General features: G+C 33.2%; 1 protein-coding gene across 2 annotated transcripts in view; it reads right to left on the bottom strand.

The window, feature by feature from the left end:
* LOC134253811 (probable ubiquitin carboxyl-terminal hydrolase FAF-X) overlaps positions 1-24,747 on the bottom strand; it is a 29,021-nt gene extending 4,274 nt beyond the window's left edge. The window contains exons 1-41 of one of the 2 annotated variants that reach the window (XM_062736405.1): positions 24,604-24,747; positions 23,659-24,006; positions 23,456-23,568; positions 21,304-21,416; positions 21,107-21,209; positions 20,808-20,923; positions 20,634-20,700; positions 19,825-20,009; positions 19,570-19,708; positions 18,411-18,563; positions 18,194-18,298; positions 17,933-18,031; positions 17,220-17,327; positions 16,950-17,066; positions 16,566-16,719; positions 16,390-16,477; positions 16,180-16,231; positions 15,989-16,060; positions 14,186-14,289; positions 13,929-14,046; positions 12,140-12,447; positions 11,749-11,986; positions 10,976-11,113; positions 10,665-10,785; positions 10,325-10,452; positions 10,073-10,227; positions 9,591-9,828; positions 6,309-6,434; positions 5,882-6,042; positions 5,405-5,513; positions 5,074-5,129; positions 4,894-4,984; positions 4,528-4,674; positions 3,909-4,119; positions 3,525-3,643; positions 3,277-3,378; positions 2,551-2,732; positions 2,131-2,304; positions 877-1,018; positions 487-664; positions 234-354 (exon numbers count right to left, since the gene is read on the bottom strand). In XM_062736405.1, the coding sequence (XP_062592389.1) occupies positions 234-354; positions 487-664; positions 877-1,018; positions 2,131-2,304; positions 2,551-2,732; positions 3,277-3,378; positions 3,525-3,643; positions 3,909-4,119; positions 4,528-4,674; positions 4,894-4,984; positions 5,074-5,129; positions 5,405-5,513; positions 5,882-6,042; positions 6,309-6,434; positions 9,591-9,828; positions 10,073-10,227; positions 10,325-10,452; positions 10,665-10,785; positions 10,976-11,113; positions 11,749-11,986; positions 12,140-12,447; positions 13,929-14,046; positions 14,186-14,289; positions 15,989-16,060; positions 16,180-16,231; positions 16,390-16,477; positions 16,566-16,719; positions 16,950-17,066; positions 17,220-17,327; positions 17,933-18,031; positions 18,194-18,298; positions 18,411-18,563; positions 19,570-19,708; positions 19,825-20,009; positions 20,634-20,700; positions 20,808-20,923; positions 21,107-21,209; positions 21,304-21,416; positions 23,456-23,568; positions 23,659-23,989 (5,582 nt within the window). In that variant the 5' untranslated portion in view covers positions 23,990-24,006; positions 24,604-24,747. The remainder of the gene's footprint in view (positions 1-233; positions 355-486; positions 665-876; positions 1,019-2,130; positions 2,305-2,550; positions 2,733-3,276; positions 3,379-3,524; positions 3,644-3,908; positions 4,120-4,527; positions 4,675-4,893; positions 4,985-5,073; positions 5,130-5,404; positions 5,514-5,881; positions 6,043-6,308; positions 6,435-9,590; positions 9,829-10,072; positions 10,228-10,324; positions 10,453-10,664; positions 10,786-10,975; positions 11,114-11,748; positions 11,987-12,139; positions 12,448-13,928; positions 14,047-14,185; positions 14,290-15,988; positions 16,061-16,179; positions 16,232-16,389; positions 16,478-16,565; positions 16,720-16,949; positions 17,067-17,219; positions 17,328-17,932; positions 18,032-18,193; positions 18,299-18,410; positions 18,564-19,569; positions 19,709-19,824; positions 20,010-20,633; positions 20,701-20,807; positions 20,924-21,106; positions 21,210-21,303; positions 21,417-23,455; positions 23,569-23,658; positions 24,007-24,603) is intronic. The other variant, XM_062736406.1, reaches the window with a different exon arrangement.
* Between the last annotated feature and the right edge of the window lie 2,583 nt (positions 24,748-27,330).

The raw sequence follows: 27,330 nt of genomic DNA, 5'->3' as shown, positions 1-27,330 counted from the left end.
AAACAGAAAATTCTGTCACCACAAAAGAGTGTGGGAATTGAGAAGTATTACAACCTTACATATGCATTGCCAATCTACAACATGTCATTACATACATGCATATGCTTGAATGAAAACATACAGTACATACTCTGTGTTAATTTTTTTAAAAACAATACTTATACTTGAGAATTCAATTTATTTCTGAGGACAACTGTAAATCATTTATAAATGTAGAAGATTTTGTCCCTTACCTGTGAAGTATATAAGAGTAGTAATGGCCGCCACTGGCTTGTCCGCTGTGGACCACCACCCCAAACAACTTGTACTTTGTGCTCTGTTCTTTGTTCTCAATATCATCATCTATAATTTCACCTATGGAAAAAATGTTCAAAGTTGAGAAGACTGAAATATTAACCTGGTGCTTATGAAAAGAATCATAGTTTTTTTTTTTTTTTTTTTTTTTCTTCATAAAATGATTTCTTTTAGAGTTACATTTATCATTACCTTCTATTTTTGCAAGTCCCTGCACTGTGTAAGGTTCCATATCAAATTCACGTGGAAATTCAAAATAATCATTGAACTTTATTGCACTTTCTCTTTCCCAATCATAATCAAATCTCTTTAGTTGGATTGCTAAAACTTTGGGAAGCTTTTTAATGACCAATCGCTTCACTGTGTCAACCTGTAAAAGAAGTTCTATTCATAAGAATCTTTCTAGATACAGTGTTAATTCTTTCTTAGTTTAATAAAAACAGTTTCTTCACTAAGAGTATATTTGCTTAGGCATCATGCATTATTTATTTGTTTTCAAAATTTCTCTTTGTACACTAAACAAAGTTCCATCAAATATCATGCTTGAGGTAATCTATCACGTTTGAATTTACAAACGGTTACCTTTTTGTTGCACTTTTCACAATGATAAGCGTTGGCAGCTTCCAGAAGATCTCCCTTGACATACTGTTCCAGGGACTCCAGTAGATTCTGGTGATTGCGGATGTCTACATTGAGTGTGGTGAAGGGCTCCTCTCTTTGGTATCTGTTCAGAGGAAAGCACAATCTTTAATACATACATAAAGTGTCCACATAATCAAAGATACAAATCAAAGGCCTGACGGCCTGAGAGGCGCATCGCATTGAGGGTTTTAAACTTTTTTTTTCTTGGAGATATTCAACATCTGTTAAGGGAATGAAATAATTCAGGAATAAGAATTTTAAAAATAACTAACGAGGTTAAAAAAATTTAGCCATGGCTCTGAATTTTAGCCAATCGATCAGGAGAGGAAAAACATTTTTTTAAAAAAGATATATTGGTTATAATTCATTGATATTTAAATTGAATCATAATTGATTTTAATTGTATTTGACTTCTCTTTTAATTTTTATTCTTTGACTATTAGGAAGATGAAATAATGAATGTCAATATAGAAATTACTAGTAATGATTATTGAATAATATTATATAATTTCATATCTGAATTATTTCAGTTTCTTTCATTATGTGCACTTTTATAAATATCACTACCTTAATTTTAACTTTTTCCCAATATAAATGGCATAATGTATAACAAATGTTATATACATGAAATGTTCATGTAAATTATACGGTACTAAAATAAATGATCGGGCGTGGTATACGGTTTATTATGAACCAGTTACAAAACCGAGTAATTCATAGTACGAGCTGTTGTTATGCAAATAGATCTTACTCCGCGCAGTGCACGTTTGTTGTTGTTTTCTCTCTTTGTTTTAATTGTTTATTTTCTCATTTTTCGTAACCTCTGTTGATTCAAAGTTAAAACAACATGTATGTGTGAGATTTTGTGTTATTAGCAGTTTAAAATTAACAATGGATATCGCTAACTTGTCAATGTACATTAGCACTATTTTTTATAATGTGTTAAGAATCAATATTGTTGAGTCCTTTGCCACCGCAGTTTAGATAAGAAAGAATTGCCAGGTGATCGCAATGAGGCTGCATCGAAAACGATGCGCCTCAAAAAAATCATGGATCACACACAATCATAAATTATATTTAGTACAACATGTAGATTTGCACGAACTTTTTTAATTAAATCAACCTTAATAATAAAAGATGAAGCACACAGAGTTACATACAAAATTTTGAACAAAAACTTTAATTTCTTCTTACCTGTGAGGACAATCTTTGCAGATTTTCTGATCAGCAAATGACCCTCCCATGACCTTAGATAGAACTGGTGGTTGTCCAAGAGCTTTCAAAGATTCATCTAAACTATCAACCAAGCTGTTGAAAAATTCCAGAGCATCATGCTGTTCCCGTAGATTTACAGGTTCTCCCCATAATCTGTACAAAAAGTGAAGAAATATTCTAAGTCTCTCTATTGTAATGTTACATGTATTAAGAATTTCATTTGTGCCAAAAGTAGTTAAACCATCTGTACATGTACTTCCATCTCCAAAAAGATTTCATTCAATTTTTAGTTGGTAACACATATAATTTAAATTTGTAAAACATATTAATTCATCATGTTCCTATACAAGTATTGCAGTTTATTTGGTAAAATTTTTGATAATTAAAAAAGGCTCTTACTTGAAATGCTTCCAGAACCCCTTTGGCACATAGTACTGAAGTTTACTGGCTGCTAGATGACCAAAGATGAGTTGTATTCTCTTGAGAACCCCCAGATTATATTCTTTTCTCTCTTCATCTCTGTTGACAACCACTGGCTTTTCTTCATCTTTTCTTTCTTCCTCACCCATATCAGTATTAGTCTAAACAGGAGCAATAAGGCCAAAATTAAAATCTTTCTTTTTAAATCAAACATTACGATCAACAAACACTGCAATCTAATTTAAATGAGATATTAGATCCACTCACATACCCGCTTCACTAACATCTAACAACATCCCATTAAAGGTCATGTCAGAGGTCAAATTTTATCAACCAATCAAATCGTCGCCTGCAAAATCATTGTATATTGTTGAAGCTAAAAAGTATAGAGCTGTTCCGAATTTGACCTCTGACGTGACCCTCTATGAGACTTTGTTAGATGTTAGTGTAGCGAGTATGCCAGCGGATCTTGCATCTAATTTTAATTAGATTGCAAACACTGTCAATAGAAATATTAATTATAAATACATGTACATGTATCTGCCAAAAAAGCATTTCTTTACCCCATTCTTAAATTAAGTTTCATATTCTTTATTTGCATTACCTTATACATAGGATGAAAATCAATTTAAAACAATTAGTTAAAGGACTCTGCCTATAGCGTTCCTCAATACAACTTGACGTTGCCACAGCAGTGTTAATTACCTCATTTTCTGTTTTCTCCTCCCCATACTCCTCATCAATCACATCCTCTGCCACTCCCTCCACTGCCAGAATTCCATTACGGATTTCTTCTATCATGAAAAGCTACAAAATGCAAAGAAACAGATAATCATATGTTTTCATCATTAAGAAAATGTGTTTCATTTATATGCTATTTCAAAAAGTAGAGGTACAAGTATTTTTCTTATTGTTGTCCATCTAAAATTTGATAGGATATCCATTTTCCTTACCTGTTGTAGCACTGAGTTCATATAACAGGTAGCTCCAGCGTTCTTCAAACCTACGAAACCTTTGAGAGGTCTGGGACCAACCGGAGGCAGGTATTCCCATTCTGTGAGTGGTGGTTCACCTATAAAAACAAGAACATTTTAAAAATTTGATAATAGAAAAATTAAAAGAATTTAATTACACATTCATTTTATGCATCGAATAAACATGTACTGTATATAAAAATCTTTGAAAATAGTGATTGATTTGACTTCATTTCCATTCCTTTAAAATTACTATGGCAACAGATTTAACTTTCTGAAATATAAGCATCAAAGGGGTAGGTGGGGAATGAAACTTTAATGGAAGCAACTGTTATTTTCATGTAACGTAAGATTTCCACTTACCATTGTAAAACATTTCTAACAGCATATGAGCTACACACTTCAAGTTTGGTACACAGTTTGTACAGAGGGACACTAACAGATCGAAGGCTGCTACCACAGTGGGGGGTGTGGCACAGACAGGAACAGCTGACACCAAGGGGAATTCCCCTCCTGTCTTCCTGCTCTGAAGGACTATCTTTGATGCAGGAAACAGAAAATCTTCTACCACTTCCTGTTGGAATAATTTTTCAAAATAATGTATCTGTAGAAACTGCTGCTAATCTGAGAAATCAATGTCATTCAAATTTACAATATATGGAAGGAATGGATTCATGCAATTACAAGTACACTACTGTAAATTCCTTATTTTACGCGAGTACAAAATATCGTGAAATGGCTTTTAGGCAGCAAATTGCAAGAAAAATATTTGCAAGTGGGCGGTTTTTCAGGAAATTTTACATGTAATTTAGCACCATAAAAATAAAAGTGAATAACTTTATTTTGCGAATGGCGCTCTCCGCGAAATTACGCGATAATTAATTCCTTGTGTATATTTAGGAATACAGTATACATTTGGGGGAAAATGATAAGGCTGCAAAGGTAGTGTAGCTAAACAAAGATTTGTTTCTGTCTTCCATACCTTAATGAGATTGGATCCTCCTTTTTCAGATCCGATGTTGTACTTTTTCTCTGGTGACTGGAATGCTAGTAATTCACGTGTTATTCCCAGATGTCCCTCTAACAGAGCATCCTCTACAATCACTTCTCCAGAGTTTATCACGTGATCCTGAAATAGTGACTGGTCATTGAGAAACTTTAAGACTTATACAATATGAATCAGTCCTTTATACATGTATCTTATTTTTGAACAATGAATTACTTAAAGAAAAAAGAACTTATTTATTGACAATTTTCCATTTTACATGTATATAATCTTTATCTAATTTGAAGACCATGCTTCTTCTGAATACAGCCCCTTAAAAACTGGAACTGTAAGAATACAAACCTTTGTTTTCTTTATCCACTGAATTTCATTATTTAACTGTTTTTCAGCATTTGGTAATTTGACCTCTGAAGCTGATGCATAATTAAGTAATCTGAAAAAGAACAGCATCATTTAACTGTCTCTGATCATGATAGCTATGAAATAATCACCGTACTTCAACCAATAGAAGGTGGTACTTACTTCCACAACAAATTAAAGTATTCATGGGCTTGCTTGGCATTCTCTTTTACAGCTTCCTGTTCAAAAAAAAATTTTTTTAATAAAATGTGCTTATAAATTTTACATATGATATAACCTGTGTAAACTAGACAAAGCAATTTTTAAGAACATTTCTTTCCGAAGATACCATTACAAATATGAAATTTGAAAAGGTCTGATGCATAAATATTTAATCAATATTGTTACCAAGATGGTATTAATGCTGTTCTCATTGCTAATTTAATATCTTATGTATTTTTTTTTCTCACTTGAAGTTCCTATCTCTGAATGAAGAACAAAATAAATGTCTTACACTGAGTTCACAGAAGAGGAGGGTTATGAAGAAAACCATTGGACGAGTTCCCCCACAGCATCGAGTGGCCATCAAACAAAACTGTTCTGCCGCAGCAACTCTCACTGGCCTATAACAAAAAAATTCATAAAATATTGTTTAAATATACATGTATATCACAAAATTTAAAGATTTTTTTTGTGTCAAATATGGCCAACTAAAGGTAACATCTGATTTAAGAGTTTTCTGACCCACCCTTATCTATTCAGCAAAATTCTACAGACCTACCCATCTTTTTTAAAAGTTCAGCAAACAAAACATCCCCCTCCCTATAGGATGTAATATTATGACAATGGATAAATTTGTTAGGATTGTCAGTTTTCAACCAGAATTAGCTTCTTATGATAATAAATTGCCTCAGAAGAGTATACAATTTTTCTTCGAAATTGATTTGCAATCTTTCAAATTTTTACTCTTCAAAATTAAAAAAGGCTATACCTGTTTTTACAGTGCAATAAAAGATCCTTAATAAATGTCTGCCACGACTTGTCTTTGTTGAGAGCATCTAAGGCAGGAGGACATAACATTAGACAGACTGTGAGGACCTCGAGGGATTCCCTGGCCACTGTTAGATCCTCCATCTCTACATGTTCCTGTCTCTGTTAACACATTGCATATGTTTATATTATAACAAAGCCAGGAAGTAGTACACTCTAAACATTTAAAGATTATGTCCATGTTTATGAAGTATTTACATCTACAAAATATGCACATCCCCCCCCCCCCCAACTTATGAAAATTTTCTTGAAAATTTAGTGTTGAACCAAGTACATATTTAAAGTAGAATTCTTCTAAATGCCAATAGAGCCATACAACATAAATAATTCTATGCTATTCTATAATCAATTGTGCATTTGAATCTTACCTTCTCAAGAGCTTTATGGATTTCCTCATTAGTGGCATGTACTAAATGTAAAGAACTACTGCTGGACGCCCAGGCAATCCTCTGTATTGCTTTTATCACAGACATATCTGGAGCAAACTTGGCAGCCTGCAAAACCCACAGAAGTCAAGCAATTAAAACTAGAGCAAAAGAAGGCTTATCTATACATATTAACAAGGGTGGGTGGGTGTCGGCATGTTACAATTATTCAACACATTAAGCAGAATGAAGCCCTTGCACATTTTTTTCAATGAGGAGGGTTCAAAATATAAACTTGTTACTACATGCATGTATAGGCTAAATTTCAATGAATTTCTTTTAAAATAAAGTTTTTCTGATAATTGCACAGCTACATGTATCAGTCATTGGATTAGTCATCAGGCATGACCTAATGTCCTCTCCAATTCAGTACTTTGTTAAAATGAATAAAGTTATAACTTTACAATCTTAGCTTAGAATAATTTAGTATAAAATACATGATCATGGATTTACTTGTAGGTTTCTTCAATCATAATAAAATTTTGAACATAAACTAATTAAATGTTTATATGAAAATGTACAATGTCTCACACATACATCTAAAATATTTTAAGTACATGTATATATATATACAATATATTATTGAAAAGAGGTACAGTGTATAATCTAAGAATTTACCTAAAAGCAGAATCAAAGACACAATATGTTGTATTTCCATTAGTGAACTCTTCAGATTCAGGCGCGTTTTCGTCTGACTTACAGCATGGCATTGCGGATAATACAAAACATGCCAGTATCAATCCAATTTTAAATGTTAAGTGCATTTGTCATTCTAACTATATAGAAGAACTAAAAGACATATGAACAAGAGGCCCAGGGGCCACATCGCTCACCTGAGCAATTGGCTAATCAAAAGCACACATCAGATCTGAACTGAAAGTTTACCAAGGGGGGTGAGGGGGCTTGAATTGGGGGGTCATTAAACATTTCAATCTACACTACCTATATATTCCCTATAAATATTACTAAGCATGGCTTTAAAGTACTTGAAAAGAAGATTTTAAAAGTTTTCCCTAGATATTCCTATGTAAAACTTTTATCGGCCATTATGGCCCCACACTACCGCCGGGGGTCATGATTTCAACAAACTTGAATCTACACTACCTAGGAATGATTCCACAGAAGTTTCATCTTTCCTGTCTCAATGCTTCTTGAGAATAAAATTTTTCCTATATATTCCTATGTAAAACATTGATCAGCCATTTTGACCCCACCCTACCCCCAGGGGTCACGATTTGAACAAAATTGAGTCTACACTAATCTGAGGATGATTCCACTTGAGTTTCATCTTTCCTGGTCCAGTGGTTCTTCAGAAGAAGATTTTTCCTATATATTGCTCTGTAAAACTTTGATTGTCCATTTTGGCCCCACCCTACCCCCAGGGGTCATGATTTGAACAAACTTGAATCTACACTACCTGAGGATGATTCCACATGAGTTTCATATTTCCTGGTCCAGTGGTTCTTGAGAAGAAGATTTATAAAGATTTTTCCTATATATTGCTATGTAAAACTTTGAAATTTTGGTCCCACCCTACCCCCAGGGGTCATGATTTGAACAAACTTGAATCTACACTTTCTGAGGATGATTCTATATGAGTTTCATCTTTCCTGGCCCAGTGGTTCTTGAGAAGAAGATTTTTAAAGATTTTTCATATATATTCCTATGTAAAACATTGATAGGCCATTTTGGCCCCACCCTTCCCCCAGGGGTATGATTTGAACAAACTTGAATCTACACTACCTGAGGATGATTCCACATGAGTTTCATCTTTCCGGGACAGTGGTTCTTGAAAGATTTTTTAAAAATGCCATTTTTTTCTCTAATTCATAATTATCTCCCCTTGGAAAACATGGCCCTTAAATTAGAACAAACTTGAATCCCCTTTACCCAAGGATACTTTGTAGCAAGTTTGGTTGAAATTGGCCCAGTGGTTCTTGAGAAGAAGACGAATATGTGAAAAGTTTACGACAACAACGCCAACGACAACAACGACAGACAACGGACAAATTTTGATCAGAAAAGCTCACTTGAGCCTTTGGCTCAAGTGAGCTAAAAAGAGCGAAACACTAACTTTATCGTCCATTAATAAAAATATGATATTTCCGAGGTATGTGTATTGACTTTGAATGTACCATTACGATAGATAGATACATACTATCACCAAAAGAGGTAAATTAATATCCTTGTCATCTCTACTCTTGATTTAAATAAAGTCCACAACAATAAAATATTTCATATACATTTTGTTAGGATTTGTTCATCGACATTCAACGTGTTGTTTACATGTTTATGTTACATTTGTCCGAGAAATCCCGCGAGATTTGTACATTCTCCGACTTTTTCACAAAAGAGCGCACTAAGAACTATAACTCTTCCATAGTGGCAATAGAACGTATTGTTTAGTATGTATCTACACTTGATTCAAGTTTTCTTATTTAACTTTCTATAACTGTAAATATGGATATTCTAATACAGTATGTTATTAAATACTCATATTTAGAATCATTTACCCCACCCTTAAATTTTCATGTTTACAATATCCATTGAAGAATACATATTGGTTAATCATTTCAATACTATTATATACATTTAATCTGAAAGTCATTAACATTTAGGAACTGACCAATCATACGTCAAAACATGCAAATATTAGAGATTGTGAGCTCTTCCAATCATACAAGACAGCTCTTCATAATTTACGCATTTACCTAAAAGCAGAATCAAAGACACAACTGTATAGTTTGTATGTGCACTTGATTCAAGTTTTCTTACTTAACTTTCTATAATTGTAAATATGGATATTCTAATATGTTATCAAATACTTGTATTTAGATTCATTTACTCCACCCCTATATTTCTTTGTTTACAATATCCATCAAAGAGTACACATTGATTAATCATTTCAATACTATTATATACATTTAATCTGAAAGTCATTAACATTTCGGAACTGACCAATCATACGTCAAAACATGCAAATATTTGAGATTGTGAGCTCTCCCAATCATACAAGACAGCTCTTCATGTATACCTACATTTTTAAGAGTAATGCAATTCTTTAAAAAAAAAAACAAAACATTTTTTATTCAGATATTCAGAATTTAACAAAAACATTTGAACATATGAAGGATGTTTCTGTATGCTTATCTTTCAAACTTGCAAAAACTAGTGTAAACATTTTTTAAAACAAGAATTACACATTTTTTCGTTAATAATTCCTACCTGATCAAGCAATTGTTGACCCAGCCTTAATCCCACCATTCTTGTCATGACCTCTGCTCCGGGGTTAGGGATAAACTGCAGGGCCTGCTGGAGAATCAGAGCATGACTATGTTCCGCTTGAGTGATATTGGGAGACTGGGGATCAGCACTGCAGGCCTCCACCACCACTTGAAATTTGGCGTGACTGACCGTGGTGAGCATGAGTTTACAGATCTTCATCACAGTTATATACGCCGCCCTGTAACATATACATTAGAAAAGTTGTTTACACTTAAATAGCTATCAGTAAAACTTCTCCTGTAAAAGTAATATTTTCTATGCAAAAAATACCAAAACATTTTACATAATTATATTTCACAACATTTCTCTTCTCAAGCAAATGGTATGCTTATCCTAGAATGTGTTAGTCTCCTGTCATATGTATGAAGATTTAACTCTTTTCATCTTTGTGGAAAACATTTCAAATTCATAAAAACTCTCACCTTCTGGTAGGTAAATCAGCTGATGGTAGAAAGTTGTTTTTGGTTAACATATTCATGGAAATTTGAACACCACCACTTTTTACAAAATTAAATTGGAATTCAAATGCATCATCTGAAGTTGTCTCTACTGCTGGCATTAGTAAACTATATGCAACCTGACAAAAAAAGTACATCATTTGATTGTTCCATCTGAAGCAAGACATTCAGAAATATGTGAACAAAACAAAAATATTTTATATGAAACAAACATACCTCAATATTATACAAAGCTTGGGTTGCTGAAGTAGTAAAAAACATGGCCTCCAAATCATGGGAATAGGTTGTATCTCCTCGGTTGTGTTCAGCACATATTGACTTAAGCTGGTCTATTGTATGAACATCTACAACAGGAGCAGGTTAGTTAATATAAGGCATGAGAAAATACAGCAAATACACACATTAGCTACACTAGGTTCAATCATGTGTGAAACATGTAAGAGATGTTTTAGCCTCTAAAAGCGAGATAAATAGAAATGATCACAGTTGGACACAGAATATTAACAATATCTTATTTTGTAAAATTCTTACACACATATATCACCGAAGCACTTACCAGCTGGCATGAGCTTTAACACCGCCCTGGCAGTATCTCGTAGTCTGGGCACCTGTAGCTGGCAGCCCAAGTCTGATAGTTGAAACAGGAACTGAGTATACCGGTAATTGTTTGATATTATCTGGAAAGATAAGGGGGCATTAATTCAAAGCTATGGGAAGAAGAAATGAGAGTCTTTCCAAGAAACCAACCTTCAAAGCATCAACATAGCAAAACAAATTTTTATCATTCATTTTCAGAAAATTATTTTGATTCATAAATTATACTTCAATAATATGAAAATACATGCATATATGCATGAAATGCCTTACCACTCCCGGTAGACAGTTTTCTGCCTCAATGTTAGGGCCATCAAAGGTATGATGAGGGGAGCCAGCAGAGCTGTCTGAACTGCTGTCTGGACTAGAAGGCATGTTACTTCCCACCTGTATCAACTTGGCCGTTATAAGCTACAGCAAAAATATATTTATTAAAATATATGACCAAAAGTTTAACTGAAACAATTGAAAAGTACCATTTGACAATTCTTATATACCATCTTATTGTATGACATTTTTGCACAGTTTGACAGGTCATTTCATAAAATCTGACAAGTAAAAGTACAGTCAACAACATAACTCCATGTATAGAGATGTTAAACTGCCTGGAGAGTGAAAACAATCTAGCAATGTCATAAATAAAGGATTAACTCTAGTTACTATAACATTTACAGAAAATAAACAATTATATATTTTTTTAATAAACTGTATATAAAAGGAAAAGATTTTCCAGAAAATGAATTCTGTAAAATATAAAATCTACTTATGAAATAGATAATATCCACCATATTCCTTTTTTTCTCATGCAGTTAGTGGGAAAACAAACATTAATGGTAATTTGTTTTTGATTTTGTTTTGTTTTGTTCTTGTTTGGTCTCATCAAGCCATCATCAAAGATGCTGATTTCACAAGGGGGAAATATGAGATTATATGTGCATATACATGTATGTGTACATGTACATCAATAAATGTTATCTAAAGAGTAATTATTCAAGTCTCTATGGATGATCAAAATCAATTTAAATCGTAGCACAATTTCTACTCACTGATTTTTCTCGTAAGGGAATTTGAGAAATAAGTCTCTTGTCTTCCACAGGATCCAGAAGTTCCCCGTTAGCATACAAGTCCACTTTAATATTACTACTGGCTTTTATTTTACACAAAACTTGTCTGCGTACTTGTCCTATTGTATCATTAGTATGAGACCAAATGTCTATATCGTCCATCTGACGTCCTTGACTAGGAAACCGAATTATTAAGGTCACTAATTTTCCTCGACATGCTCTACAAAAGGAAATAAAAGCTCAAATACAAGGAAACTGCCATGTAAATTGCTACTTCTTAAACCACACAGAATTATTTTTCATCGCACCAATGGTACTCCCCACCCTCTCCTATTGAAATGTTGCCCCTCTTATGTAGTGGAATTACACTGACCTGCTGAGCGGGAGAATGGATCGTTCCTCCGTATACGCCTCGTCACACTCTGCTACATACTCCCGCAGCACAGTTAACACTCGTACCATCCTGGTGGTCTCCTGCATCACACGATTTGTACTGTCTTTGTCTTTCTCCAGCACACTCACTGTGTCATACAGGGCCTTCAGTCGATCCACACACGACTGAATAAAGTCATCATGGATTTCCACCTGATTTTGTTGTAACCGAGGTCCAAGGTTTGTGTAAATGTCTTTTAACAAAATAATTGCCTTGTTGGCAACTTCGTCTGGGCTTAATAACACTACCTGTTACATAAATTGCAGAAATTATATATTGTAATGACCTGGGGTAGAATTTAATTAATTAGTTTTTTTTTTTTTTTTTAATTGTGTCAACATTTTATTGGGAAAATTATCTGGGTTGATTTTATTATGCATTAATGACACTAGTACATTTCAGTCCTTTGATTATTTACTCAACGTGGTATTGTCTATTTTTAGCACATTTGGCATACTTGTTGTTTGGATTTATACAGGAAATCCTATATTTTATGAATTCATGTGCATACCTTTAGAATTGCATGTTACTGTATTTTACTTTATTATTTATGAGTCAAATAAGCGCTTGACATAGCCATAATTGCACACGATTGTTGGAGTCATGGAAGTTGTTTACATCCCGCTGACATCTTATTTGTATTAGCCAGAGTTTCGTATTTCAGCAAGATGTATTTTGTTATGCAATATTCGATGTTATAATTGCTTGTGAATATCCACAAAACTAATGTTTGAATATGTTTTACTAAGATTTATCAAAGGATTTTATGTTAAATGTGATTTTATGGTAGTTACACATTTTTACTATGACAGTGCTATTTGAATATCGTCTGCTATACGATTGCAGTTTTCTATCATGAAATACGCGTTTAATTCACATGGATTGTTTACTTACTTATTATAGACAAATCTTTTGTAATCCATATTTATTGGTTATTTTGTCTTTTCACATTTTAATTTCGTTTTGTAGTTATTATCCTCGTTGTACGGCAGCCTTGTTTGACGTTGTTTGACACTGTTTGACAGATCTATGTTTGTACGGCGCCGTACAGCGCTGTGATTGGTTGAGTGACACCGTACAGCTTTTTCATTGGTTAATTTGTATCACATGACTATTTCCGAAGGTTATAAATATAAGTGCCTCGCCAGTCTCTGGCAGATAAGTTGCACAAGCAACATCGCAGGATCGTAGCCTAAACCTAGGTGAGACAACTGTAAATTATCTCCCAACACACTGGACACCTGATGTTATATTTTTAGAGCTTTTTAATGTCAAATCAACTTTATTGCCATTTTTATCCTTGAAAGTACGGTTGACACTGTGGGACAAAATGAATATTAATTATCTATATGTATCCAATATAGATGTTTGTTTACCTATTGTTATTTCCTGTTGAATGATGAATTAATAAACCAATTATTAAACTGATACCAAGTCTTGTCCTTACTGAGAAATATGAAGCAAGAAATAAGGAATGACCTTGAAATTGTTGTGGTATTATTTTGTATAGCCCCCATTCCAGGATGGCCATCCGTGGGGAGCTTACAATATCATCTGCTTTATATTTTTAAGGTAATTCAAATACAGCTCATAGACTTAAAAGAATAGTCAACAGACACTAAAAATTTATGCAAATATTTTAAAATTGTTTATAATTGTTCATGAACTTGGTCTCAGAGAAAAAAACTTTTCAGAGTTGATATACAGAGACTGTTAAGAATGACCTTACCCTCCATAAATAATCCATTCCTATGAGTTCAAGGTCATCCATCAGATGACCTCCCCTTCTCTTAGCAATGATTTTGTTTTCTTTTTGATTCACATGCTTAAAGAATCTCTCGAAGCAACTGAAAAAAGATTTTGACACTTTAGATGGCACCAAAAATTACTATATTTTTGCACTTCCATATACATGTACATGTATATCTATGTCCTATCTAAATATAAATTTTGATGAATTGTAATTCTCTGGTGATTAAGACTTACTTCATTCCATTTTCTGTCAACAGACTTGGATCAAGTTGTAGAATGTTTTGTTCAAAGAAATCTTTTGTTATTTCTGGATCCAAGTCTGGTTCTTCTCCCATTAGCTGCAAACATTTACGAATAATGTTAAGAATGCAACAACAATTAATAAACAGAATATACAACTAGAAAAGAAACTCGTTGCGAGCAACGAGAGGTCTTCCGCCCGATTCTGAAAAAAACCCCGCAAAATTGAGCTGAAAAAAGTGATAAAACTTGTTATGAAAACAAAGGGCATTGAACCCGGGTCGTTAGCATGAAAATCCAAACCGCTTACTATTACTCTATAAGAACCAAAGCTGTAAATGTACTTGTATATACTTCTGCAACAGTACATGAGTTTTCGAATAATGAAAGGCAGGTCACTATTCATAATTTTGTGTCAAACACCACGAGTAAATCTTTTTCTTTGGAATGTTCCATTAAATAGGTGCGATAGCTTCGATGGAAATGAAACAAGAACGTTCTTATAGCTAAATTTCAAGGTTAAGAAAGTATATTTAGCATATTTACACATTCCATATCGTATATAGATAAATAATACTTAATCAGTGAATCTGGTAAACTTTTTACCTTTTTTTTTTTCCAAATTTCCTGTTCATCCCCACTAAGAACATATTGATAAAAGCATGCCTACTACAGTCAGGGAATCAGATAACATTTATGTTCAATAATTTAAATCAGATCTTTGAGACAAGAATGTTGATATGAACTCCATTCAACGATATTTTGAAAAATGATTTTCTTATATTTTTTTTTCTTTTCTATTATTTGAATATGACACAAGTCTGCATGAGCAAAACAGTGGTTACGTTTAATACTTACTATGTACATCCATATTGTTTCTTAAAAACTATTACTTATACCTATGATTTAAAATCTAATTTTCCGAAACAAAAGATACTAGGTATCGTATTTCATTTGCACATTTAGTCTTTTCTTTTTCTACTTTGAGAACCAGACAAAAACAATTATAGAAGATGTTTCAGACGACCAAGGATTAAATCATAGTTTGACACAGAATTATAACGTAACAACGACGTGAGAATCCAAGTATTCCTTTACATTTCATTTATCCTATTTTACTTTCATTCAAGCAAACGCTCGGCTGACCTTTGTTAACCCTGAATTGCGAAATGTCGGAAATGACAGAGACAGCCGCCATTTTGGACCCGCTTCAGATTTTTAAATGTTAATATCTAGAGTTTGAATTTATCAATATTCAAACAAATGATACAGTGAGCATTAAAAGAAAGGTTTCTATTAGCATTCCAAAAATAAATGAAAAATACTGAAAAACAAAAAAGTTAGAAAATACGGACTTTTTAATTTCGCTTCCGATAGCAACCGGAAGTAGTAACGACGCACAAAAAGGTAATTCCGCAAATCTAGAAGTGATCATCTATCATCTCTAATAAGTCTCCAGTTAATATCTTAAGCCATTTTTGAAAAAAAGGGGGAACAAAAATCCGTTTTAAAATCAGAAAACTGTCAATATCTTGGAACCGAAGGTGAGTATTCCAAATTTTTCTTGTCATGCCACAACTTCATATAATGACGCATAATTCTTGAAAGTTTCATTGAAAACCACTGAATAGTTTTAAAATCGCCTGCACAAAATTTTGGGGTCAAAAAATAATAATAATAATAATAATAATAAGAAACAGTAGAATTACTAGAAGGTCTTCCGTGAAGACGGAAGACCTTAAATATGCCATAAATCAAAAGAAAAGCTTTAGTTCTCATTTATGCTTACTATCTTACCTTGGCAAACCATTTAAAACAAGACTCCCTATCTGAAGGGTAAATTGCACTCTCTGCTAAGCACTGCCATATCTGAAATACCAATTATACATCTATAAGATGCTGAATACCATTCATGAATCAATTTCAGAAATTCTAAAGAATACATATAAATGTTAATCTGTAGTTATTCCAATATTCTCAAATGTTACCTGTCTGGCTTGAGATTCACACAACCACAGCTGACCATCTTTCAGTAAAAACCTTCAAAGAGTCAATGAACAATTAAGATAGTGATCTTTAAACTAATTTTGTTTTAATGAAAAACCTGAAATTTCAGTTCAATAAGTCATAATACACTGTATCTTGATTGATTCTTCAATTCTCAAAAATATAAATTGTCTCAATTATACTAAACATGCCTTAAAAACCTGAGACGTTCCTGAATTTGTTGTACATGATTAAATCTCCCATCTGGTAAAATATTGCTGGAATCTAGTTCTGGATGATCTGTTAATGTACAAAATTTCATAACAATAAAAGGTTAACAACAATGATCTTCAATACAACGTTATGATGATGAATTTGTCATATTTACCTCTGGCCAACTCCCTGGCTTTCTTCATGTAGTTGGAGAGATTGGTGGCTACTAACATGACTATGGAGTGGTTACTCTGGAGCTGGGCTATCACAGTGTTACGATAGTATACATGAGACGCTCTCTGTGGAGCATGGGGAAAATTCTGTGGCGACTGAAAGGATAAAAAATGCTTGTATAAAATCAAAGCTGGTCATATGAGCAGAAAGACAATCAAAATTATCTGTTCTCTTGATTTTGACTGGTAAATTAACACCATTTTAAGTTTCATGCAGCAACAGAGAATCCCTTAGCTGTGTGTATCAATCTTTCATGAATAGACAATCCTGCTTAAGGAAAACCTATGGTTCAGTACATATACAATGTAAATATGACAGAATTTACCTCTGGAAAGAGCTGACAGATTTCACGAATTTGCTTCAATGCTGGCAACACCCATTTGTCATTCTTCAGTTCTTCTACAAATTTTGTTATCCATGTCATCTTCTGGGCATCTCGGTCCTAAAACAAAAATATTGTGTAATTTCCTTTCTACACTGTATTTCACTATTTCTTTAAGAACTGAACTACAAGTTCATTACACTGAAGTATCCCTTATAACAGTATTCAACATAAACTTGTTTATTACAGTTTCCTTTTGTAAATATCCTCTACCTGAGAGCAGCTATAGTCTAAGATCTTGATGTGGGCAGTTAAAGCCTGGTCCATAATCTCCGTGGGAACATCCTCACTGTGAGCTAAATTCCACAGCAAACCAAGAACCTGGTAAGGACATAAACAAATGCATGTGTAAAATACACATCAATTTCCTGTATCATTCTCTCCTTCAAACATTTAGAAATGCAAACTTCTATGTTTCTAACTCGTACATTGTACGTAAGACTAAAAATCATGTATTAAAAAATTTAGAGAAATCTAACAATTATAAATTTATTGTTGCTTTTTTTTTTTTAAATCTTACATTATAGGGGTGCAACGATACATATGCTTAAAAACACGGTATTCAGTTCACATATAATTAGACATATTTTAGAGTTTGTCATCATATACTTTAAACTGTTTATTATAACACTAGTAAAGTGATAACATCCTTCGACCCATTAAATATGAGGCTGTTTATTTTTTTTCATTGACCTCGTGTTTCGTGAGGAAGCCATTATGAAATGGTAAACGAGGAACCAAAACAGACAATTCGGATAATTACGGACCGATTGGACCAAACCGTGATATCAGTTTCACATATCGTGAACCGAACCATGGAAAAATAAACCACAGTATACCGTCAAACAGTTTATCGTTGCACTCTTATCTTAAAATCACAGGAAACAGACAATTAAGATAATCTACAATACATGAAAATGTAGAACCTTGTGAGCCATAACTCCTTCTTTGTCATCCTCAGCCAATCTGCGAATCAGCTCTAACAATTTCTCTCTCTGTTTCTTTGATGCATGGGTCCAGCTCACCTGTTAATAAAAAAAAATCTTAATCAAACTTTCATTTTGCACACTGTATAAATAAAATGTAGATATGGTGTAGCCTTGTAATTTTCTAAAATGCACCTTTCTTGAAAATTATCATTAAAAATTCTCAATAAAAACTGCAGCATTTAATTTCAAAAAACCTACCTGAAAACACTCAAACAGGTGATCTAGCTGTTCTGGAGAAAAATCCCAGGCTAATTTAGCCAGCAGGTCATGTACATTCTTTACAATAGCATCATGTTTCCCTGACTGTAATAGATAATATGAGATATTATTGTTCAACAACCAAAACCTGATAGTAGATCACTTACACATGTTTCAGAATTCCCGCTCAGTATTGTCAGTGTGATTATTGATTTACCTGAGCTTCCCAGAGCTTGTCCAGGTCCTCTGAAGTCAGGGCTTTCTCTTTGATCATAAATCTCAGGATCTTCTCCAACTTCTCCACATACTGAGGCTGATGGAGACTGTCTCGTAAAACTATGGTCAGCACATTGTTTTTCTGAATCCATTCCTAGAAACCAGTAAAACTATGATCAGCACATTATTTTCCTAAATCAATTCTTATTACAATCATAAAACTATGGTCAGTATATTACTTTTACAAAACCCATTCAAATTCTTCTTTTTTTCTCTTTCCCACTGCACTTTTCATGTTAAATGTACATGTATTTCATTTATAATTTTTTTTATACAGTAAAGCCTGTCTAATGCGACATGCACTGGGAGACAAATTTTGTGTCGGAAAAGACAGGATGTCGGATTGCAGTGTTAAAAACAAGGAAATTACTAAAATGGGAAAGAAATTTAACTTCAGAATCCACAGTGTGTCAAATTTTTCAATATATTCTAAGAAAAGGGCTCGACATTAACTTTTTTTCCTACTTGTCCATTCGGACAAGTGACCAAGATATTTACTAGTTCGAACTTCAACTTCACTTGTCCGAAAATTTTTCAATGAATATCTTATTCTGTCAATGTTACTTAAATTAAGAAATTAAACGTGCTTGATTTATTAGTGTTGTTAATGATAAATAAGACAAACACATATAAAACAAAATTTTATCTAGACTTCCTGTCCTGACAACAACATAAATGTTCGCAAGTGAATCTGTAATATCAATTATATTCCAAACCCGCAAACACAGGGCAAAAACTTGTGATTGTTATCTAAAACAATACACTTTTCATATATTGTTTTTTTTATCATTATTTGAAGACTTCTTTATTTCACTTGTCAGATGCCTGTCAATATTCACTTGTCCGTAATTTTTTTTCATTGGTACCGGACAAGCGTTAATGTCGAGGCCTGACACACTGCAAATTCTTGTTTATCTTAATAAAACAATTTATTTATTTTATCCATTCATATCAGATGTATGCCAATATTGTGTTTTTAACTGCATGTATGTTTCCCCAATTACTACACCTTGTCCTTTCTTCCATGCACTTAGCCCCCTCCCCCTTTTCAATTAAATCAGTACAATGCATTATCTAACATTTGCCTTGTCATTACTTACAGCCATTTTCTCTGCCGTCAGCCACTCGTCCTCTTCTGTCTGCGAGTGACGACTAGATTGGAATGAGACGTTAGATATAACCTTGTTCACTTCATTCAGAGCATTCATTTTACCATTGAAGGAGGAGATTTGTAATAACCTACAAATATAAATCAAATCCACTGTATTACAACACAAAAGAATCAACATTACTGAATTCTTTCAAATAACTAAGAGAACCAAGATACAAGCTTTGACAGTTTTAATTTCACACACCTCAGTATCATTCTGAGTCTAAAACCCTCCAGGTTTTTAATTGTGTCTTCCTGATTTGGAAGTCTGTTTACTAGCTGCTTCAGTCCTTTGATGATGGAGGACAAAGCATCATTTTTGGCTTCATTTTTTGATTCCTTCTTTAGCTCTTCATCTGTGAGTTCATTTAGAAATTTTGGAACTACTTCCTGCAACATTTGAAAGAAACGTGTACATTAACACCTGGGGGAAAAATATCAAATTCATCTGCCAATTTCTTTTTTTGTAGGTAAGAGAGCTAAAATAATACATGGGCTATCCATTCATGTAAATTGAACATGTATATATTTCAGAAATACATACAGTATACTTGAACGATAACAAATAAAATGTGCACTTCCACGTGCATTTATTTTTATCAGCTGAAAATTTTCTCCAACAAGGAAATTAGACAAGTGATGGAAATGGGAACTTCCTCCCCAGACTGACAAAAGAAGAAGATCAATGCCTTTTTTCCTTGACATACGTACAGCTGTAAATACTAGTTACATACAATGTAGATAACAAAAATACTGACTTTAAATGCCAAGCATTCTCTTATTCTACAGTAGAGCAAGGGGGGGGGGATTTTCATTACATCCTTAGTTACAAAAAAAACCACTCAAACCCAATATCTTTCCTACATATACACAAGCAAACTTATATTAATATAAACCTTGAAACTGAAATAGATTTCTTGAAATGAAAATATACCAAACATTATTCATTAAGTCTAATCTTAAAGAACATATACACAGCAGGATTCATTCCATTAAACACCAAGGCATACTTACAACAATTGGTAAGAAGAACTGTTCTACTGTCTGGGGTGTGAGGACCTCGGCACACTGACCAAATGGCCTATAAAATAAACAATAGTCAAACATCATTACCAAATAAGTCTACACCCTTCACAACTACTGAACAAAACAGTTCCCAGAAAAACACCCATCTCCTGTTAAACCTACTTGATCAATGCCGCTACAACTGGTACGGAGAGCTGAGGACCAGTTTTAAATCTGTCAAGCAGCATCTGGAATCCACCTAACTTTCCAAACTTATTCACCAAGTCTACCAACCATCCCTGCAAATCAATACACATACCAATACCATAAACAAATTCATTTTAAATAAACACCCACAACTCATCATATTTTTTGTCTTGCATAATTTTAAGTTCAGATCTTAAATATGTAATAACATAAATGTAAATGAAAAAAAAAAGTTTGCAATTTTTGGTTCACAATTTTAGAAGAAGAATGCTTACTTTGGGATTTCTAGGATCAGGGGGACGGGCAAACACATCCTCTGTATTTTCAGATCCAGTCTGAACACTCTCTGAGTTACGGCTTCCATTGTATATATGAAATCTGATTATGGAGAAAAAACATTCAAAAATCATTATACTGCATTAAAAAATATGTAAAAATCATCATCTAATTTCATTAAAACAATGATGCTTACTTGCAAAGTGGATTCAAAACCATAGCTAAGAGTTCAAGAAGTGGAAACCAGTCTTGGGACAGCTTTGTTACAACTAATTCAATCAGCTTCTCTGCATTTTTTAATATGCATCGCTAAAATGGATAAAAAATGAAACTCTTTTACTATATTAATAAATATGATAGTTTTTTTAAGCATATGATTTCTAATTTACACGAGTAAAACTAGACATCCAGAATATACAGCTATACACCTAAACCATATTATTTTAGTAAATACAGTGGAAACTTGCTTCTTTAATTCAAGGCACCATCAATTAACTACAAAATATTCATGGATTTGAGACAAAGAAGTTTAGATACAGAAAGAAAAGTGGTTTGGACTGCCATCTAACTTTGATATATATCCCTGATGTTGGAGATAAACAGTGTCAGAAATGATGAAGTTTAACTGTACCGAAAATGAGCAAGATTTATCAAAAGTTTCAAAACATTGTATACATGATTAATAATACCTCACAGGGATTTTCCACTGCCCCGTGTAGGGCCGAATATGGGCCCCATTCCCAATTGCAAAATCACTCCATTTTTCCCAAAAATGAACAGCCTATGTTTTATTTTTGAAAAATTCATGTAAAACAAACATGGTCAAGTTTGAACTCTTAATGAAATTAACATAATTTTTGGAGACTTGGCTAAAACTTTATAATAACACATCTATTTTCTGAAGTAAAGTTTTGAATAATGAAGTAAAAAATCAATTTTAACCAGGGCTCTCACACCTATTTTTGGTACTGGGGCCGGGGCCATTGCAATTGGGAAAAAAGCGTTGTTTTTATAAAAATTGGGAAATTAATTTTTATCAGTCATAATTTAAACTCTTGAAACAAGAAAAATCAAATAAACACAGAGTAATTATATAAACTGAAACGAATCATCATCATTGTCTTACTCTTAGTAGAAATATTTTTTTCTACACTTGCAGTATAGGTACTGCAGGGATCAAACTTAACTTTTTGATCACTAGCAAATATCAGCAAATTTATTTTTACTAGCAAATTGTAATACAGAACTTTCACTAGCATTTTTTCTTCTCATAGTAAGTCATATAAGATTTAAATGATCTAATCATCTATCAAAAATATCCTTTTGGAAGCATTTATGTCGTTTTTATTAAAGATAAGATCTGAACAGATAGAGAGGTGTGTAATTAAAAAAAACCCATCCTTACATTTAAAATTAAATCATTAAATACACTGTGAATATATTTTTGGAAAATTACATAACTTTTTTACTCTACTTGATTAAGTGATCGTAAATAATTTAATGCAATATCTAACGTTACATGTATTTGCCATAAACAAAGGAGTGGAGGAAATTCGGATTAAAAAACGATCGTTTTTGGAAGTAAATAAGTCAGGTAGTGCTGCAAAATAGATAAGAATATGGGAATTTACAAACTGTAAGAGCATGGTTCCTAATTTTTTTCATTGTTAGGGAATCTTATAGCAAAACATAAGTAAAACCTGTAGCCCTTCTCATTCAGTCATTGGTAATCTGAATTTTTAGGACCTTTCTTTTACTTTCAAAAGGTGGCGACACAGGTTGCCTTTAACTCGCAATTTTTTATTTTAATTTTCATGTAAAGAGTATTTTCCGTTAATTTCGAGCCCTGACATCGTAGTTCTTCACATTCTGCGACATGTTGTGAATAAAGAAGTCGTACCTAAGTGAATTTGTACTTTACTAGGCCTACTTTACTACAGACGACTTTCGTTTTCATACTAAACTAGTTCCTGCATATAAACGAACTGCCAGTTCATAACACGAACGTGTTTCGTTCATAGCTTCACAGTGCTTTTACGACTGTTAAAGATATGCTCTTTATTTTTACAGTAAAATATATTTGAAGCAATCATACATTGGGAATTTCTACACTTAAATTTGGGAAAAAAAGTGCCTTTTTCATGTTGGGAATGGGGCCGAATATCGGCCCCAATTATAGAGAATTGAGAGCCCTGTTTAACTATCATAAGTGTTTAATTATTGAAATACATCTTGCTATAAAATTTCCCAAAAAGTTGTAAAATGTCGTAAAATTCCCAATGGCATGGGCCTGGGCCCCATTCCCAAAGTGGGGTGGAAAATCCCTGCCTCATTACATCTTTACTTACATGAATTTCATACTTCCAACCACTAACTGCTTCATCAGTCATTATTTTTGTAAATGACACTGTCAGTCCCTCTCTGAAAAATCTTTGACAAGGTTCACTTCTTGTATCTAACCCTAGTGACAGAAAATAAAGTCAATGAGAGTCAAAATATAAACATTACTCAATTATATGGAAAAAAAAAAATTAGATGAACGTTTCATTACCTTCTTTGCACAGTTTAATGGCAGCATCCAGTAAAACCTCTAGTTCTCCTTTAGGTAGCACTGGAACCACCCACCTAGGTCTATTTATCATTTCATCTAGCCTTCCTAACTCCACAACTGGAAAGTCTGGCTCTTGGTCATCTCTTAGCTCCTCCAGATCAATGGACACATCTGCAGGAGCCACTTCATCGGCCACCATTTGTGACCCACTTGACTGAGGCCCCGCAGAATTCTGGGTAGATGAAGGGGGTACCGCAGTTGTTCCTTTTTGTAGTGGAACATCTTGTGGGGTGTCTTCCCCTGACTGACCCCCTTTCATTACAATGGTCATGGTCACTTGACCAAATTCTGCAAACAATAAGATACTGTCATAAGTTGGTATTATATGGTAATGCTTAAAAGTTTATACAGTTTTTCATAATAATCCCAGTAGAAACATTGTTTCACTCAAAAAATACTAGTATATATAAAAATAAAATTCACTATTAATTTCCTACACATGTAATCATGTAGAAGGAGATGACTTGAGTCACCTCCAAACAATAACATTATGTGCATAGAATGCCTCATTCAACCTGCTGAATTTCTTAAATTACGCCAATAGCTTATTTTCCCACAACAACCGGAAAACAAATGCACATGTCCTACAAAAGAATAGCAAGCCAGGGGAATGATATCACAAATTCTTTTCAGAAAAAACGTACAAATTATTCTATGAAAAAAATGAAGTTCGAAGCAAAATTATCCACTTCCATGCAGCGCAACACCGTACATAACGATAACTTTATGTAAAATCATCTCAGTGGTACATAGATACTATAATTCTGTTATTCTATATTTGACAATTGCGTTTATTTTGGTTTAGGAAATCCCGGATCTCGCATAACATGGCCGACTATCGACAACTTTCACAACGGTTCGCTACTTTCATTACGAGTCAATTACCTTTGAGAAATTCAAAGTGACACACTAACTTTCATATGCTTTGGGGTTCTTCAAATCATTTGCAAGATCTTTCGAAAATAAAGATCTTAGAATTCGATGCCTTGTGCATCGAACTGCACTGTCTGCGACTTTGGTGAAATGTCTAATGACATAATCTCGTGAAACGGGATCTTTATAATTCAAAACATATTTGATAAATTAATTGAAAAAAAGGATTATAATACGAAAAGAATCTTAATATCATATCTATATTTAAATAATTTAATTATATAAATAAATTTTATTAACGGTCGCTGAAAATAGACTAAATATCTTACTTCGCATAAAACGGAATTTAGAGTTATCCCCCTTAGGCGTTAAAGATTTCATAGGACTTGTAATGTCCTCCCCCATTGTTAAAATAAAAAGAGATTCATCTTATTTCCTCACTTTAGAGTTGCTTTAAAAGGCTTCTTGACTCGTGTGTTTTAACAGGGATATAGTATAGTTTTTTTTTTTGAAGGGGGGGGGGGGGGGGGGGGGGGGGGGGGGGGGTTACACAGAGAAAACATTCAACTACCTGACAAAAAAACTGGACAACCAATAAATAAATAAATAAAATAAACTAAAATAAATAAATAAATAAATAAATAAATAAATAAATAAATAAATAAATAAATAAATAAATAAATAACTAAATAAATAAATAAATAAATAAATAAATAAATAAATAAATAAATAAAATAAATAAAATAAAATCAATCAATAAATAAAAGAGAAGGAAAATTGTCCAAATTTAAAAATCCTAAAAAAAAGTTATGTCAATCCACCCCCTTACCCGTGCGAGGGTTGAATATCTAAAAGCTTGTGTACAGTGCATGGTGTATGACTATTTGCTTATAATATAAAAAGTCAGGTTGCTCCACATTGACGCTCATCAGAGTTTGGGAAGTTACGGATAATCGAAGAAAAAGAAAAATGAAAGAAAAAGACTACAAGAACATTTCACATAAAAACATTAACCATGCATATATGTTATTGAATATTTCATGTGAATATAGTTGATCAATTAAATACCGTAGCATAAATGGGTTATTTTAGCAGGGTGGTAATATTCGTTTATATGTATTTTAGAGTTTGGTGGAGGGTTAATAAAATTTTGGTCGTTAAAATATTCAATATTCTCCTTGATATGTTATTTTGAAAAGTCAATTACGAATCCATCAAAATTCTTGGAATACCTTTCAGTAAGCAAAAAGCCTTTACATTCGCCAAGAAAATGCGCAGTTTGATTTCTAAATGGCTTTAAAAGTATACTTAGTAGGTATGCTAAACCATGATGACATGCTTTAATAATTCTAATCTGCACTACATGTAAATAATTCATTGTTGTATGAAAATATGAACGTCTTTTTGCAAGAAAAGAATTTTCCGTGGTCTGAACAAACTTATTTTTTCACTACTAGTATCAAAAATGCTTGCATGTTAATACCTGTATCACTGAATATAACTCTGCTGTTCTAGAAACGGAATAAGTTTATATATTTCATAAATTTTCCAATGTAAAATATTTAGCCCCTATTACACCCCCCCCCCCCTCACACATGGAGTGCATGGTTTGATCAAACTTGAATCTCCAAATATCAGGATCGATCAAGGCCTTTTCACAAGTTTCATCTTACTGCTCCCACAGTGACATAACAATCGTTAAAAAAAAAAAAAAAATAAAAAAAAAAATGGGGGGCGAGGGCAGCCAGTGAAAAAATCAAATAACCTGAAAATTTTTTAACCGAAAATAATAATTAATCTAAAAATGAGAGAGAGGGAGAGAGAGAGAGAGAGAGAGAGAGAGAGAGAGAGAGAGAGAGAGAGAGAGAGAGAGAGAGAGAGAGAGAGAGAGAGAGAGAGGGGGTGGGTGGATTGGGGGCCAAACTCAAAAATCCTATAGATGGGGAGGGAGTTTGGATAGGTTCAAATTTCTTTAAGTACCATTTTTTTAGTCAAACATACTACACTTTTGTATTACCCTAATGTCTATACTATAAAAAAAGGGGGTGAGATGGGCTATCGGATTTTCATTGTACATTTTCTATACTGTCTGGAGAACTAGAAAAAAATCGCTTGCCCCCCCCCCGCGATCGTCACGTCGTTCCTTTGGTGTGTTTTTAAAATCCCAATTTTTTTGTGTTCTTGCCTTTCTTTATTGTCCTCCGCTTTCGCAAAAACGAGGGAACATTAAATCTCATTCGTCTGTCAGTCTCTCCATTTGTCAGTCACAAAAACTTTAACCTTGGTCATAACTTTTCAATGAGAGGAGAGAGGACTTGAGGACTTTAAATATTTCACATGTACCTTTCCAAACATACTACGATTTTTGACCTTGTGAGCTTGAAGTTTGACTTCTTTTCAAAAATGTTAACACTGCTTTAAATTGGTCACAATCAACTGCTTTTGAACAAGATTTAAGATAGGGCTTTCATATAAATTATGCATATTACATATGACAAGATCTTTCAAATTATTATTAATTATATCATGACTTTTGACCATGTGACCCTGACCTTGAAGTTTAACCTACTTTTCATAAATGTCACTTTTCCTTTTAACTGTTGAGAAGAGAAAGGCTTTTATATTTGACATGCATTGCCTATTAACAAGATGCTTCTGAGCATGCTATAATTTTTTAACCCTTGACCTTCATGTTTGACCTCATTTTAAAAAATTTTAACTTTGGTGATTACTTTAACA

Source organism: Saccostrea cucullata, unplaced genomic scaffold, assembly GCF_032062105.1.
Source record: "Saccostrea cucullata isolate Sc308-1 unplaced genomic scaffold, CSIRO_AGI_Scuc_v1 ctg112, whole genome shotgun sequence".
Classification (NCBI taxonomy): domain Eukaryota; kingdom Metazoa; phylum Mollusca; class Bivalvia; order Ostreida; family Ostreidae; genus Saccostrea; species Saccostrea cuccullata.
This window is presented reverse-complemented; position numbering and strand designations above follow the sequence as displayed.